Raw genomic sequence first — 17,137 nt, forward strand, 5'->3', positions numbered from 1 at the left:
CACGTTATGGACAATCTCTTTAACTACATATCATTTTTCCTAGGTTGAAGCTAATTTGCTACCTTAGTCATTTATTCCTGAGGTTTCAACTTTTTTAAATATCAAGTCACTTTTCTTAATGCTTATGTCAAACCCTTTTATTATAATAATTAAACACCTTTTACTGATAAACTATTATTCGTGTTAGGGCTATCTCTTTCTACGAGATCTAGGTCGGCCTTAAGCATTTTTTCATTTCTTTTTTTTTACCTTAGTTTGACCCTTAAGTTCAAAAAATTGATCTTAACAGGTACCACAACCTTTGTTCCAAATACCAAGTGGCATGGCGTTTCACTTGTTAATACTTTTGTAGTCGTCTTTAAGGCTTATAACACCTCTAGTAGCTCGTCATCTTACTTACCCATAGTTGTGTCCAATTTCTTTTTCAAAGCTTTTAATATTGTCTTGTTCGTTGCTTTAACCATTTATTAGACTGGAAGTGGGCAACCGATGTGAATCTCGAGTCGATGTAAAAGTTCAAACACCACTACTTAAACCTTGGGTTTTCAAATTGTTTGTCATTATCCATTATTATGGATTAAAGTAAGCAAAATCTACAAACTATATCTTTCTTATAAACTTTTTCACTTGGTTCTCTGTAGTAGTGACCAAAGTCTTGATTTTAAGCTATTTTATGAGTAATCTACTGCTACTAAGATGAATTTCTTCTTACCTATGACTGGGGTAAATAGTCCGAGGATATTCATTCTATACTAAATGAAGGGTCACGGGTTGATGATAGGTGTAAGCTCAATTAAAAGAAAATGTTACACATAGGTAAACATTTAACATTTATCACATTTTTTCACTAGTTTGGTTGCATTCTTTCTGATAATAGGCTAATAATAACCTTGTCTAAGTGCTTTATAGGCTAATGATCGAGGTCCGATGTGGCTTCCACATATTTTTTCATGATCTTACAAGATGTAGTTTGCTTCTTTTCATCAACATATCTTACATAAGGCATACTAAAAAATCTTTTATATAATTTTTTTAATCATTGTGTACTAAAGAGCCATTCTCATCAATGCTTTAGCTCGAATTCTATTGTTAGGTAATGCTTCAGTGGTTAGGTACACTTTAATTGATGTCATCTAAGCCTTTTTTTATGATCTGGCCTATGAGCTTATCCTTGGTGCTTTTATATGTTAGCTCTTCTACCAAGACTTAGTCTAGACTTTTAGTTGTTATTCCTAAAACCAACTTAGATAAGAGTTCGTAAGCGAATTTTTTAATCACAATATTTTTTACTTCGATCTTGGTAAAACTGGGCACTAGGGCCAATGCTTTATCTAGGTACTTTCGGATTCTTTCTTCTCGAGCTCTGAACTCTCTATTGATTTAGCCAACCACTAACTGAGAGTCACTATATATAGTTATGTGTTGAACATTCAGCTTGGTTGCCAATATTAGACTAGTTATCAGAGCCTCATATTCTACCTAATTGTTAGATGCCTTAAACTTAAATCTTAGGACATATTAATACTGTAGCCCTTTTGAGTTGATTAGAATAAGGTCAACTCCTCCGTTATGGTTCGTGGCCAATCTATCGACATAAAGCTTTCAATTTTTCTTATCTAGGGTTTTTTCATTTTCCTTAGGTTGTCTTCAAGTCGGGCTGAATTAAGCTCTACAATGAAGTTTGTTAATATCTAAGATTTCATGGTCGACCTAGGCAGTATATGCAAGATGAACTCACTGATCTCTATTGCCATTTAATTAGCTTTATTAACATTTCTATCTTATGTAAGACCTGTCTTAGTTGTTGGTCGGTCAGTACATAAATCGCATGAGCTTGAAAATATAGCATGAGTTTTTTGATCGAAATGACAATTACGTAAGCTAGTTTTTCTATTGATTTCTCAATACCTTACTCATAAAATAGATCGATCTTTGTTTCTTTTTTTTTTCTCAGATTAAGATTTAGCTAATCGTTTAGTCTATGGTGGCCATGTATAAGTACAAGATCTAATCGAATCCTAACTTAGATAGAATAGGTAGAGAAGATAAAAACTGTTTGTGTTTTTCAAAAATTTTTTGACATTAAGGAGTTCACCTGAAGTTAGAGACATTTTTGAAAATTTTAAAGAATGATAGACATTGTTTTGCTAACCTGGACATGAATCGACTCAAGGTGGCCATTTTACTAGTTAACCTCTATACTTTTTTATTGAGGTTGGTGCTTTTATGTTTAGGATTGCTTGAACTTTTTTCGATTTGTCTTTATCCCCCTTTGGTTGATTATGAAACCGAAAAAGTTACTTAACATGGCTTCGAATACACATTTATTCGAGTTAAGCCTCATATTATATTTTTTCAAGGTATTAAAGATCTCTTTAAGATCTTTCAGGTGCTTGATCAAGCTTTTACTTTTGATTATCATATCATCTATATATACTTGTATGTTACGATCTATCTGATTTTTAAATATCTTATTCATTTACTTTTAGTAGGTAATTCTTATATTCTTCAATCTGAAAGGCATTACCTTGTAACAGTAAAGGCTTTTTTAGGTGATAAAGGTTATTTTTTCCTCATCATCCCTTAGTATTTTAATTTGATTGTAACCAAAATAGGCATCTATGAAGTTGAAGAGGAGGCCATGCTAGCACTATCGTCTATCAATCGATCTATGCTAGAGAGAAGAAAGATATTTTTGGGGCATGATTTATTCAAGTTGGTAAAGTTAAAACACATATTTCATTTTTTACTATGCTTTTTAACTATGATCATGTTGACTATCCACTTAAGGTAGTAAACCTCACTAATAAAGCTTACTTACAACTCTTATTCGATGGTCTTTTATCTTTCTAGGACAAATTTTCTCTTCTTTTATCAAATTGATTTTATCTCAAGATTAATATGCTACTTGTGGACCATCACTTTGATATCAATCCCGGGCATATCAGATGGTGTCTAAGCAAATAGGTCAGTATTATCTCTCAGAAGTTGGATTAACTAATCCCTATGTTGAAGTTTGGTTTCAATTTGCATATGTTTTTTAGGGACGCTATCCCAAAACAGTATGGTTACCAGATCTTCAGATGGCTTAGGTGGGCTTTCATTTGAGTTTGATCTTTGGTCAATTTTTCTTTATTTGGTTAGGTTGAGACCATTTTCTATGAAACAGATCCCGACGTGATGATCAATTTGTTGTTAATTACTTGTTAAATATATATGTAATAAAATTGGTATGTATTTTTCATTTCATATTGTATTTTGGTCGACCTATTAGCTCGATCCAAATGAGAAGTAGTTTTTCATGCTAGTTGAAAAGATCGATCGTCTTTAGAGTTACCTCAAAAAATTTAAAAAATAGAACAAATTTTTTTTTTCTAGAGCTTAAAAGCTCAAAGCCACTTAAAAGTGTGTTTCTATCAGATAGGTCTTACGTTCTATGTTTTTGGTTATGGCTTGTTGATTCTTGTCAGCCTTCACTGTCTGCCCATTCTCAGTGTTTTTATTCTCGATCAAGGTTTTAGTCTACTTCTCAATTCTCTTTTTCATTGTGGTGACATAACACTATCGTGTTATGGATTAGTCTCCATTGACCTTTTCAACCCCATTGGGTGTTGAAAATTTCACTTTCAGATGGAGAGTTAAAACTATTAGTTGTATAATAAATTGGCTAGGTCGATCTAATATCATGTTGTAGGTTGATGGGACATCGATAATCTTAAATTTTATGATCAAGATGATAGTATTTGGTTTTATTTTTAAAAAAATTGATAGCTTGATTGTTCTTTTCACCAGTACCTATTTATTCTTAAATTTTATTAGTCTCGTAGTGATCGGTTGTAGCTGGTATTCACTGATTCTCATTTTCTTCTTAGTATCATAATACATGATGTCGATTAAGCTTCTATTATCAAACACGATTCTTTTAACTATATAGTTGTATACCATGACTGTGATAATTATAATGTCGTCATGCGGGTGCTGGATTCCTTTAAGATCTTTTAAGCTAAATAAGATTGGTTCATCTCTCCAATCTTTATTTTCTCTTCGTCAATGTGCCTATTACCATGACCATTCCTTGATTGAACTTTTTTTTGGTCGAGGTGGAACTACCTTTAGTCATCACATTAATCACCTTGATGATCGACCTATTATTATCAATTTAGACCTCTTTTTGAATTGGTTCATCTTCTTAGACTTTTTCTTCTTTTATTTTTTAGCCTTTTCTCTTTATTTCAAGTGTGTTCTCTTTGGTCTTATCTATAGTCTGTTCTAGGTTGGCCCTATTTTCATTACTCTACAAACTTTTTCAACTGACCTCTCCTTATCAAGGCTTCGATCTCATTTTTTAAGTCGACGCAATCTTTAGTATATGGCTTATATCATTATGAAAGGCATATTTTTTGATTGGATCACTTCTTATATTTTGTTTTAGTGACTTTGGCCATCTGAGGTCAGAGTTTCTTTCAATTGCATAAAAATCCTTTCTCGAGAAGTATTCAATGCAGTGTAGTTTCTTTCTCTAGTAGGGCTTTTAGCCCTATATCATTTCCCTCTCGGGGAAAGATTGTAGAAATCCTTGCCTTTCTTACTACCAAGAAGGGGGATGAACCTCTCTCACTTTGGTCGCTGAGGGAGGGAATGAGCCTCTCTCACCTAGATTATTTTTCAATGTATCTTTGGCATTTATATATTTCTCAGCTATCAACAGGATGTTGGCCAAAGTTTTAGGTGGTTCTAATGACAAGGTTAGCTTCAGTTGGTACTTTTTATCATTGAGTCCACTTGTCAGGACAGGCACAATGACTGTTTGTTTTAGGTTTTTAACTTACAAAGCCTCAATGTTAAAATGCGTGATATAGCTCTTCAACGATTCACTACGACCTTGGTGGATCGACATTAGACTCAGAGTTATTTTTTTCATTCTTCGACTACTTAAAAATTAAAATATGAAAAAATGGCTGAGCTTTTTGAATGTCATAATTGACCTTGGTTTTAGGCTATTATACTAAGATCGAACTGCGCCCTTCAGAGTGGTAGCTAAGGCTTTGCACATTAGGGCTTCGTCTGCATTCTACATTATCTTATTAGTCCTATAAAGTTTCAAATGCTCTAAAGGGTTAGAAGTACCATTGTAAGTCTCCAAGGTCAACATTTTAAACCCCTTGGGAGGCATGGCTCTATCGATTTCTTCAATGAAAGGTGAGGTCTCCATAAACTTAAGCTCATCCTCAAATGCTACTGTTTTTGTTTTTAGCTTTTTCTCTATGGCTTGCATCCAAGCTTTTAAGTCCTTGTTTGGTTGGGGTTCAGGGTTTATTTGTTTGGAATTTTAGATTTTTGGGTTATGGCATATGTCGAATTGTAACTGGGTAATAGCAAATTTGAGTATTATGCTCCTTTTATCTGGAGGTTGATGAGGCTTCTAGCTTCTCATAGCTTGGTTGTCTTATCGCTGTTCTTCAACCAGGGGTGATTAGGTTGGGCACCTTCGAAACTAATGTGAGGTTATAGTTTGTAGCATCTGTTTAAAGGTCTGTATTTGCTCTGTTAAGGCTTGAAATTATTTTATGTTCAAGCCTGTCTGTAGTGGGGATGGTCGTTTTAAGTGCTGACTATTATGTGTTTCTATTTCGACCGAAATGACCACCTTTCCTTCCTCTAAGATTCTTTTCATTAGTGGCATTGTTTCATGCTTAGCTACTGAATGAAAATGGCCCCTACTTGATATGCCAAATGTTTGTATCAAGCTCCAATCTTAGGGTTATATCCTAGAAATAAGGATGGTTAAAAGACAAAAACATGGAACAAATGAGATCAGAAGGAGAGTAATAAGGAGAAATAAGAGTAGTCGAAACTTACTTTAATTGTCTGAACTTTCGTATTTATAGATAAGCAATAGAAGATCCTGAGAGACAACAAGGACAATATCGAGCTAATGTGGCACTTGATGTGTCAAGCCAACTTGATCTGATATATCAAATTGATACAAATGATAAAATTACCTCTAATTATCTGCTATGGGCTTTTAATATGAAAAAAACCTCTATATTCTTTTAATCACCAAATTTCCGAAATAAAACCTATTTATTTTTGTTTGTATAAATAAAGATAAAAAGGGTCAATGCATTTTTTAAAGAGAAAGAGAAACAGAAGGAAAAAGAATAGATTATACATACATCATATCCGTTTATGAAAGAGCGAACAGCGGAGAAAACGTTGACGGACGGCAATGCAGAGAATCGCGGTTAGAGAGGTAATAAGACTAAAGCACCGTTGGTTCTCGCTCTTACTCTTGCGCTTGAAAACGCTCTCTGCTGCACTCCCTCGCCGCCCTCTGGATCTCTAGCTCTCGCCAATTTTTGTTTACTGAAACATTTTTCGCATCTCTAACTAAAACTACAGCTTTGAGAATTCCTTTTTTCAGATTTTAGTTGTTCGTTGGCGAAAGCGGGAGACTTTCACCAGCTATTCAAGGCAGTCAGCTTCCAATGCCACGTTTCGGTTGTCGAATGGGACTACCCTACACCTGACGGTATTCTACCATTATTGTTTTGTTTATTTATTTATTCGTTTTGTAAAAAAGGGTCCATGGACTAAAAACAGTTCTGCAGCCGTCAGATTTCATCTGATCAAACGATCAGTAATTTCAGGGTTTTGTGATTAACTGAAATCTTTTATTTCCATTATCAGTGAGTCAGACTGATACGTTAGCTCATTATTTTAAGAAAGAACAGCAGCCTTTTTCCTACGTTAGCTCATTTACTAACAAACTCTCTTTGCCCAAAGCAGATGGATAAGAATTGAGGAAGAAAAAGGAAACTCAGAGATGGAGAAAAGTGAAGGAATTGAGGGAGAAAATGGAATTACAGAAGAGAAGCAGGGCTTTAAGGATGGATCAATTTGTGGGTATGACTCACTTCACCGCCTCTTGAGCGCAAATCTCAAACCTCAAATCTTCCAGGTCTTTCCTTTTTTAAACTTTTCAACTCTTTTTCGTTTCTGGGTTGTAATCGATTTTTTTTTTTTTTTTTTAACTTTGTTGATTTGATTGGGGTGCTTTAATCTGGGTTGACAAGATTGTATACTGACCTTGTACTGGAAAAAATCCAATCTTGCCGGTTATTTGAGTAGCTTATACCTTTTATCAAGGATGAATTGTGGCTTTGACTGGATCAATATTGGCTGATTATGAGGAAATCCAATTCAAATTGTCAATTATGACTAGATTCGTTATTGTAATTTGGATCACTGTGTGCCTCTGAGATGATCGTTGGAATTGATCCTCAGAAGTTGTAGAATTTTTACCTCACTAAAAAATAAAATATCTTTTGCCTACTCAGAGTTAAAATGTACTGATATTAATGCTGATAAACTGTTGATGTGATTTATTTACAGGAAGTCAGCCGGTTGATTCTGGGGCTGAATTGTGGAAGAGCACTTGAAACTATTGTTCTTCCTGAATCAGCTAAAGCCCTCTCTTCAAAACATGATTTTGAGCTCCAGGTGCATATTTATCCAAACTTGTTGTGTCATAATGGATTGGTCAATTTGGAGATTTATCATCTAAGTCATTGATATCAGAAAACACTAACCTCAAGTTTGGCCTGACTGATATCCAAATATAAAACAATCAAAGTGAAGGAATAATTTATGTTTTGAACACTTTAGATATACAAGGCACTACCACACATTTTGAAGGGAACTGAAAACTGTGTTAATCAGTCTTTAGCAGGGTTAGTTATTCTATGTCTTAGATTGTTCTGAATTTCTTATCAAATATATTTCCTCCTTTTTCTTTTCAATTTCTAATTAATACATTTTGAATATGTGATTAGAATACTTTCAATGTCTACTTTACTTGTATCTGGACCGTCTTATAGATGGTCCATTGATTTCCTTGGAAATATGTTGATTTTCACTCAAGCTAGCTACCCTTCTCTAGAAGGTTGAGAATCGTTCCTTCTCTTGGTAAAAATTAATCTTTACACAGACCTGATCTGAGAAGACTTGTGGTTATTATCTTGGTCATTTTTTATCATTTCGATAAAAGTATATTCTAGAAGATGGCCTAGTCTAAGAAGACAATTATATTTGCTTTTCCATTTCAAATCATGCCAGGCTTTCAGCTTTTCTGCTGACAAAGAGTTGTTGAGAGAACCTCGACTAGTAAGGGTTGGTCTTATTCAGAATTCCATAGCTCTTCCAACTACTGCTCCCTTTTTGGACCAGAAAAAAGCTATCTTTGAGAAATTGGGACCAATAATTGATGCTGCAGGTGCTTCAGGAGTCAACATACTATGCTTGCAGGTATGGTTAAAATATTAGTTTTGATTGATGCTTAATTATTCTGGAAGTCCCAATTAACTACTCATATGATGTAAGTTCAGGAAGCATGGTTGATGCCATTTGCCTTCTGTACACGGGAAAAGAGGTGGTGTGAATTTGCGGAGCCTGTTAATGGGGAATCTACACAGTTTCTTCAGGAATTCGCACACAAGTATAACATGGTCATTATAAGCCCAATTCTTGAGAGGGATGTAAATCACGGAGAGACTCTTTGGAATACTGCTATTATAATTGGAAATCATGGCAACGTAGTAGGCAAGCATCGTAAGGTAAATGAAGTAGTTTATCTGGGTTCCCATTTATGTTCTTGTTAGAGTTTTTTGCTGATTTTGCTTAAATGACTGTGGCTACTGGCAGAACCATATTCCTAGAGTTGGGGACTTCAATGAGAGTACATATTATATGGAAGGAAATACTGGGCATCCTGTTTTTGAGACTGCTTTTGGGAAGATTGCTGTCAACATATGTTATGGAAGGCACCATCCTTTGAATTGGCTAGCTTTTGGTTTGAATGGTGCAGAGATTGTTTTCAACCCATCGGCCACAGTTGGTGAACTTAGTGAACCAATGTGGCCCATAGAGGTTATTCTTTCCCACATTTCACATTTCATTCCTACACAATGTATCTCTCTTTGCAAATACTTAAACATGCTTTTTGCTTCTTTTAAAAATTTAGATTACGATTCTATTGAGATTAAAATTCACCATGAGATTGTTTATCTAATGATTTTTTTTTATTAATAAGAACGATAACTTATATAATGCTAAGTTATCAAAATATTCGATGTGATACTGATCTAGACATATAGTAGACAACCATTTATCTAATATTGTTAATTGCATATGACATATTGACATAGATGTTAGCCTTATATAAGTTAATGCCTACGACTACGTTGTCTTCTACAAGTCATTTGACAGGTTATCCATTTTTTTACAGGCACGTAATGCTGCAATAGCAAATAGTTACTTTGTTGGGTCAATCAATCGTGTAGGGACTGAGATTTTCCCAAACCCATTCACTTCAGGGGATGGAAAGCCACAACATCCAGATTTTGGGCATTTCTATGGATCTAGTCATTTTTCAGCACCAGATGCTGCCTGCACACCATCACTCTCCCGTTTTAAAGATGGGCTGCTGATCTCGGACATGGATCTTAACCTCTGTAGGCAGCTGAAAGACAAATGGGGATTCCGAATGACTGCAAGATACGAGTTATATGCAGATATGCTTGCCCGCTATCTGAAACCAGACTTTGAACCGCAAGTTATCTCTGATCCCTTGTTACATAAGAAGTCTTCTTAAGTTTCAGGTACTAGTTTTATCTCAGAATTTAAGAGAATAAATGAAGCTGAAAACTGAAACTGTATCCAAACAACGTATTGAATTATCAATGCAGAATAAGATCTTTGTATTTGTAAGTACTTGTGTCCTTTTTTCTGTCTTCAATGGATTTAGCAATTTCTGACAATTCCATTAGCTTCCTTTTTAATTAAGTTGAAGAAAAGGGAATCCGATTGTCCGCATTTGGGGAAAACTAGAAGATGAAGAGGATAGAACACTTATCAGAAGAGGAATGCATTAGAATTGCTCTCGGCAAAACCATGCTTAAAATTATTTGAGTAATGGTCCCTGTCCGAGGCCTTCATTATGAAGGTTATTCTTTTCTTTCCAGTGTCTTTGTGAAGGGGTCAGCCTTCCATCTAAGAAAATCCAAAACCACAAACAATGTGACATTTTGAAGAGCATTTTCAGTTGTTTAACATGTAAAAGTAGATCTGAAAAATGTATTTTTTTTTTTTTTTTTAATTTGGTTAATGGAAAGCGGAAACTTAAGTTATGTTGCTGTAACTTCTTGTTTGGTAAGGATTTCCAAACATCAAATGTAGCTTCTATAACTATCTGTGAGTTGTGCTAAATTTAAGAAGCTTTTTGCCCACACAAATAGTATCCATATGAAAAGTATATGCAATTGATGTGCAAAAACAACTAAATCATGTAACCAAGGCAACCTAAAACACAATTGTTTTGCATAAGGTTGAGTACAAATATATTACAACCAATTTGACTTATTCGTTTGAATTTGATAAAATCGATTTGATTAATTCAATTTCGTAATAATTGATTAAATAAAGCTATTTGATCAATTAATTTAATTGATTGAATTAATAACACTTTTCAACAGATTTTTAAGTATATTATATAATAATTTTTACTTATATTTAAAAAAATAAAAAATATGATATTAGTGATAAAGTTATGAGATGAGTTTTATTGAATGAATATCATTGCAAAATTATTATTCAAAATTGATAAAAATATGAAAAAATTGGTTTTTTGGATCAACAGATTTGTTTATTATTAAAAATAAATCAGTAGATTTGAATTACTTTTTTTTAAAAAAATTATATTAACTTTAGATTTGTTTTAAAACCGAAGCTATAATTGCTTACCTTTTAATTATGGGAGTTACAGCTTACAGTCAGGTCGACATTGAGACGTGGTTAATGGATCCCGGAGATTTATTTACCTCCAACACGTCTTCTGTTTCTGTCTTGGCCCATTGCTTTTTTTTTTTTTTTTTTTTTTTTTTTTTAAGAATAAAATATTTAAATCCGTTTTTTATTGGGAAAGGATGGGGTCGTCAAGTGTCCAAAACTGAAACCTCAATCCAAAGCTGAAAAACATTGCTCTCTTTATCTGCAAATTGCCTATCCATTCGACGCTCACCACCCTCTCTCAAATCTACCCAATTTCTTTCTTCCTTTTCCACTCTCATTCTCTGCCAAATATTACCCACACAACAAGAGTTTTGCTATAAAGGAAGACAAAGTTGCTTCAGTTTTTCATGGCTTCAATTCCAACTCCGACGCCTCGTAATCTCACTTTCCCCAGCTCCCAATTTCCTTCCCTGAAAAGAACGTTTTACCCTCCGTCGAGGTTTCCCGATTCCACCCTCTGTCGCTGTTCCAATAGCTCCTCCGATAATAATTCTATTAACTGGAGATGGGACTCCGCCATTCAAGATGTTATCAAAAATGCCATCAAGCGATTCGATTCCTACATGAACCCTTTCCGGAAAGACTCCACCGCCACCAAAGATACGTTAAACGACGCCGTTGCCGGTAAACAATGGCTTCGAGGAGACGAAGAGGACGATTGGGATTGGGATCGCTGGAAAAAGCATTTCGAACAAGTCGATGAACAAGAACGCCTCCTCTCCCTTTTAAAGGTATTTACAAATCTATGCTTCTTTATTGGCTTTTTCCCCTTATAAAAGCGATAAATTTAATGGACCAACTTTAATTCCAAGCTTTTATGGCATCCCTTTTCTTTTAATAGACGCAGTTAAATGAAGCTGTACATAGAGAAGATTATGAGGATGCAGCTAGGTTAAAGGTTGCAATTGCAGCTGCAGCTACAAATGATACTGTTGGCAGAGTCATATCCCATTTAAATGTACAAATTCAATTTCTCTCATTTAATTAATTTAATTTTTTTAGAAAAAAAAAGAGGAATTTCCATTGTTCTTGCTGACCTGATTTCTTGTCACTTCAGAGGGCAGTAATAGAACAACGTTTCCAGGATGCAGCATTTTTAAGAGATAATGCCGGTGCTGGCTTGGTAAGTTAACCGTTTCTCTGTTTCCTTAGAAAAAAAAAAAAAAGAGAAGTTATTTTCTTTTCTTTATAGTGGCTAAGTCAATATTATTTGGTTTTTATGGTCTTGTGTTCCAGGTTGGATGGTGGGCCGGTCGTTCGGATGATGCCAAAGATCCTTATGGTCTAATTATACAAATAACTGCCGAGCATGGAAGATATGTCGCTAGGAGTTTCAGTCCTAGGTAATCACTCCCTTGGTTCATATATGTACGTATGTTTAATAGATCATTTGTATGTTTGTGTGCACATGTATATGCTCTACTATTACTAAGTATACAGTTATTGCGTGGAGCATTTCTTGTTTAAATATTTTGCATTGGCTCCTGGTTTTTTATGGTTCTTGCTTGTACTTATTGATTTGTAATTTCAATGATTGTTTCTGACATCTTGTTTGACTGATTCTTTTCTTTCAGGCAGCTTGCTATTGCATCAGTTGGTGTACCCTTGTTTGAGATCTTTCTTACTGTAAATAAGAAAGGTGAATACAAACAGCAGGTATCTTTTGTTTCTGTTCTTTTTTGGATTTCTGCTTAGTTTTTTATGTTTGAATTGAATATTTTACTTAGATAGCAACATTTTCTGATAAGTTGAGCCACTTCAAGAAGTCACCTGGGTGCTCTATATTTGTGTGCATGGATATAATGATAATAATTCTTGAGCTGGCAATTCTATTGTTTTTTTTTTTTTTCTTTTTTCTATCTTGGTGATCCTTTATTGGAGCAATTAAAGCAAATTAAGTCTTGTATCTAGATTGATGAAAGTTTGTCATCAATTGAATTGTCCAATGCTTATTACATTATATGTGTATATCTTTGTGGGTTGGTTATTATTTGTTTGATTGGTTCAGTGAAGGTATTAGTTCAGTAAGCCATAGGTATGCTTGTAGCAAGCTTAGAAAAAATGAAAGTGCTTCTGTTCTAGCAAATGCATTTAATAATACCTGTGTGTCCAAGGCACCCTGCTTAGCATTCATAGTTTTGTGTTCAATTGTAGTAGCATTTAATGTTTCACAAATGCAATCTTATCCGGTGTGTTTCAGGTTGTCTACTTGAAAAGGAGTATTTTCCAGGATTCTTCAATGGTGTCTTCCAAAACATCAGGAGGTCCATCGGGCTCTAGTGAAGACAAAAGTGATCTTTTTGTTGTGAGTGCTGTAGATGATGAAGATGGTGCTGATAAAGATGATGATAATGATGATGATAATGATGCAGATGATGGATCTGATGTGGCTGAGGGACTAACTGGTTTTCAAAATGTCTTGCAAGATATGATTCCTGGTGTAAAGGTCAAGGTCTTGAAAGTCTCTGCACCTGGGAAAGTAGACCAAGATTTTATATCTAAGGTGATTGAGCAGATAAGAGATGAAGAAGATGAGGACAAAGATGCTGACATTGAAAGTATAGAAGTGAATGATGAAAATAAGAGTGAAAATGACCAAGAGAGAGATCAGATTGAGATGGATACTGATAGTGGAGTTATTGATAGTGATAGGCGAGGTGAAATTGCAGTTAAAGTTGTTGTTGGTGGTCTTGTACAAAAGCTTTCTGGCAGTGTTCCTGCAATAGAATCACTTAGAGTGCCCGCTAAGTTAGTGAAAAAGGGCCGCCTAACATTTTCATTTTCTATAGAAAAAGACATCAACCAACAAGATTCCATTTTCAAGACAAGGGATTCAATGGATAGAAAATCAAAGATTCAAGGCCAACGTAGCTTAGATAATATAATGTTTGATCTTGCTAAATTTATTGGCAGAGAGAAGATACCTTTGAAGGTAGGTTCAATATATTAAATAAATATTTGATGAATAATTTTTGTAGAATGGGATCTACAGACCATTTCCCATTTAAGTTTCTACTGTAGAATGCTTGGTTTGCTAACTAATTTCAACCATGCAGGTGCTCAAAGATGTTGGTGAATTAATAAATCTCACTCTCAGTCAGGCTCAGAATCATCAACCATTATCTGGATCTACAACTTTCCATCGCATTGAGATTGCAGCATCACCAGACCCTCTAAATGGTGATTTTTAACACTATCTCTTCATGTTTGTTAATGTTTTGATGGAATGATCATTTATTCTCTCTCTCTCTCTATTCAGGCTACTTTCTGCCGTCCTCTGCTTTGTCTATGTTGTCATGATGGTTATTCAAATCTATCATAAAATTATTGTATTTACAATATATTTGTTTGATCAGGATTATATATTGGTGCACATGGGCTTTACACTTCAGAAGTCATTCATGTTAGACGCAAATTTGGTCAGTGGCCAGGGGATAGTGGGAGTAAGGAGCCTTCAGATCTTGAATTTTATGAATATGTGGAAGCTGTAAAATTAACTGGAGATCCTTATGTACCAGCAGGCCAGGTGATTTCATTATTTAATTTAACTTTTTCTTATGATTTGAGATAGTTTTCTGGAGTTATAAACGAGGATCATTTAATTTTGCATTTCCAAATTAATGTGAAATGCAGTTAAATCTCTCATTATTGTCTTTAAATTAGTAGTTCCTACTCCCCACTTTACCCCACTCCTATTTTTTGTCTGTTTATGTTTAACTTTGAAATGAGTATCTACCTTTATTTGGTTTGTCTCCTAATACCTTGGAATTTCTACAGGTGGCATTTCGAGCCAGAGTTGATAAAAGATATCAGCTCCCACATAAAGGGATAATTCCTGAAGAATTTGGAGTGGTACACTTTAGAGTACATTGTTAGTTTGTAAAGTTGGAATTTGTTGTTACCCTTTGTTTAAATTTCTCTTTGATACCCTCTTCAAATGTTAAGGAGATTCTGTGGTCTTATTTTCGACTCAGGTTGCTCGATATAAAGGACAAGGGAGGCTTGCTGAGCCAGGCTTTCGAAATCCTCGATGGGTTGATGGCGAGCTTGTTATTCTTGATGGAAAGGTTTATCTCTTTTGTCTGATAATGTATTTGATTTGACATCTTTATTTGTCAAGTGGATATTGATTATTTGATGTTCTAACTTGCTAATTTGAACAGTACATCAAAGGAGGGCCTGTTGTTGGATTTATATATTGGGCCCCTGAATATCACTTCTTGGTGTTCTTCAATCGACTAAGGCTTCAACCTTAGTCTGTTGCACATAATATTTGAGCATGTTTATTTATTTGTTCAGATCACGCTAGGTAAGTACTTCCTCACTGTAAATTAAATGTACGAAATGTGTCTAAATTTGTTTTCATTGCCTCAGGATTTTTTTCCTGTCTATTCTGTATTTCTGTTTGACAAGTAAGCCTATTAATTATGCTTTCATCAAGATATTCCTCAAGATAATTTTTCTAATGCTCTAATTCCTTGTTGATGTAGACTTCAATTAGGCATGTGGCATCGATTATAGTCTGCAAAATTGATCAGGTGGCAAATTTGTGAACTATTTTCTGCATAAAGGTCATGGTGATTGTGTCAATATCTGATTTTGCTACCTCCTCCTTTCCACTCCTTCCAGGTCCAGTCATGCTTGCTATTCCCTATTTGTGAAAGATGAGAGATTATTGAAGTTTTCGTAATGTTGTCTTCAGTCTCAACAAGTGGTTTCAAACTTTGCAAAATGAGAGATATTGTAGCATGCAATAATGTGTGCATAACTTTCATTGTAAATGTAATGTAAATGTGTTGTTTGTGTACGTGTGGGCAAGGGATGACATTGTCTGCATTAACCATATGATCCATCTCCAGGGGAAACTTGATTTGTACGCTTTTTTAAAAATAATTGTTATTCATAAGGTTGGTATCAATTTGTGCATTTAAGAATAATCAGTATGGGATTTTCTTTTCCTTTTCTCTCTCACTAACATATATTGCTGAAACATAACATGTAATGGTAGCATTTGTTAGATTTCTTCGCCAGTTTTGAGTAAATATCCAATATTGAAAATTTCCTTTGTGTTTGCGTTTTGCAGTTCAACATGATGCTTGTCACTGAACAGTAAGCAGCAAAGAAGGGAAGAGATTCTGTGGTTGTGCAGTAAATATATTGACTCTGGAAGTGACCATGGAGCTTCTCAAGGCTCAGAAAAAGAAAAAAAGATTCAGAGTTTCTGCTGCCTGGGTTCTTGGGAAGTCCTTTCCTTCAATGTATCCAGTAATTCTATCATGCATCCGATCAAATTCCCAAATTACAGGCCTATATGAATCATCATAGCCATAGCTTGATTTATTGTAAAAATATTACAATTCTAACTAGATCCCAGGTCATAGATGGAGTTAGGACTAGTGAAATATGGAAGGCTTTTGGATGGCCTTATTTTGTGATGCAGCTAGCGGATAACATTCAAAATTAATTTTTCTGTATTATCCTAGTTTATATTTGAGTTAATTATATTTTTGGTATTTAAACATTGAAAAAATATACAAATTGAGATTTAAAAAAGATAAAATATACAGTTTGTATATTGAACTTTCAAATAATAATTCTAATATTATTAACTTACGGAACAGAAGAAATCAAGGCTGTTAAAGCCAAGACAACCTGTGAACATGCCGAGCTTTCAGACGGCACAAGTCGACACTCCTACTAGCTGAGACGGAGGCAATAGCTTATGGCTTGTACGGAGGAACCAAATGAGACAACATTTGCTATCTTGGTTTGGCTTCCTTTTCTTTTGCCATGTGAAGGCCTAAATGATGCATCAACTCCAGCAAGATCAGTCAAGTGATTTTCAGTTTACATCAAGTCATATATTTAAGCTCCTGTTTGGTGCTTTCTGGCAAATGTGAAGAGGAACGCCAAAGGTTGCTCAGGCACGTGAATGCAGAATAACATCCTTGAGAAGAGCCACTGCCTATTAAAAGACAGTTGGAAAAAGAAAAAGAAAAACGCGTTGCAATTGGAATTTAGAAACTCGTACTGATCGTTGGATCAATTCCAGTTACATCTATCAACTAGTGGTGGCAATACGTTGGATCAAAATAAATTTTTATTCATTTCGAACTCAATTTAATTTTATATATATAAAATATAAATTAATTTAATAAATTTTTTTAATTATTTTATATTGATATCAATTCGATTCGATATTATATAAAATTATATTCAATTCGATTTAAAATTAATAAAATATTATTTTTTAATATAAATATAAAATTAAATATATAAATAAATATAA

At 34.4% G+C, this 17,137-nt stretch overlaps 2 protein-coding genes across 10 annotated transcripts; both read left to right on the forward strand.

The window, feature by feature from the left end:
• Positions 1–6,747: 6,747 nt before the first annotated feature.
• LOC111282408 (beta-ureidopropionase) lies at positions 6,748–9,818 on the forward strand. Its single transcript, XM_022870476.2, has 6 exons — positions 6,748–6,961; positions 7,396–7,503; positions 8,119–8,307; positions 8,388–8,615; positions 8,704–8,928; positions 9,287–9,818. Exons 1-6 carry the CDS (start codon positions 6,827–6,829, stop codon positions 9,650–9,652), a joined length of 1,251 nt encoding a protein of 416 aa, XP_022726211.1. The 5' UTR covers positions 6,748–6,826; the 3' UTR covers positions 9,653–9,818.
• A 1,166-nt stretch (positions 9,819–10,984) lies between these two features.
• Positions 10,985–16,361, forward strand: EX1 (UvrB/UvrC domain protein (DUF3506)). Of its 9 annotated transcripts, none has more exons than XM_089761090.1 (14): positions 10,985–11,579; positions 11,690–11,806; positions 11,906–11,971; positions 12,085–12,191; positions 12,423–12,504; positions 13,049–13,780; positions 13,905–14,028; positions 14,205–14,374; positions 14,626–14,719; positions 14,823–14,915; positions 15,012–15,157; positions 15,339–15,386; positions 15,478–15,755; positions 15,932–16,361. In XM_089761090.1, the coding sequence occupies exons 1-10, from the start codon at positions 11,196–11,198 to the stop codon at positions 14,834–14,836; spliced, it is 1,890 nt and encodes a 629-aa protein (XP_089617216.1). In that variant the 5' UTR covers positions 10,985–11,195; the 3' UTR covers positions 14,837–14,915; positions 15,012–15,157; positions 15,339–15,386; positions 15,478–15,755; positions 15,932–16,361. The 9 variants fall into 9 exon arrangements, with proteins under 9 accessions (XP_089617216.1, XP_022725809.2, XP_022725813.2 ...); XM_022870074.2 differs by having other exon boundaries at positions 14,626–14,700; XM_022870078.2 differs by lacking the exon at positions 15,478–15,755 and having other exon boundaries at positions 15,339–15,477.
• Positions 16,362–17,137: the final 776 nt, after the last annotated feature.

The sequence above is a fragment of the Durio zibethinus genome, chromosome 5 (assembly GCF_047325235.1).
Source record: "Durio zibethinus cultivar Kanyao isolate XHJ-2024 chromosome 5, ASM4732523v1, whole genome shotgun sequence".
NCBI classification, from domain to species: domain Eukaryota; kingdom Viridiplantae; phylum Streptophyta; class Magnoliopsida; order Malvales; family Malvaceae; genus Durio; species Durio zibethinus.

What these genes read in the sequence shown, in the direction of transcription:
- LOC111282408 (XM_022870476.2), top strand. Translation starts at nt 6,827, where the DNA reads ATGGAGAAAAGTGAAGGAATTGAGGGAGAAAATGGAATTACAGAAGAG. An exon ending in AACATGATTTTGAGCTCCAG is followed by an intron (nt 7,504 to 8,118) that starts GTGCATATTTAT and finishes AAATCATGCCAG; the next exon opens with GCTTTCAGCTTTTCTGCTGA. An exon ending in TAGTAGGCAAGCATCGTAAG is followed by an intron (nt 8,616 to 8,703) that starts GTAAATGAAGTA and finishes GGCTACTGGCAG; the next exon opens with AACCATATTCCTAGAGTTGG.
- EX1 (XM_089761088.1), top strand. Translation starts at nt 11,196, where the DNA reads ATGGCTTCAATTCCAACTCCGACGCCTCGTAATCTCACTTTCCCCAGC. An exon ending in CTTATGTACCAGCAGGCCAG is followed by an intron (nt 14,375 to 14,625) that starts GTGATTTCATTA and finishes GAATTTCTACAG; the next exon opens with GTGGCATTTCGAGCCAGAGT. An exon ending in TTGTTATTCTTGATGGAAAG is followed by an intron (nt 14,916 to 15,011) that starts GTTTATCTCTTT and finishes TAATTTGAACAG; the next exon opens with TACATCAAAGGAGGGCCTGT.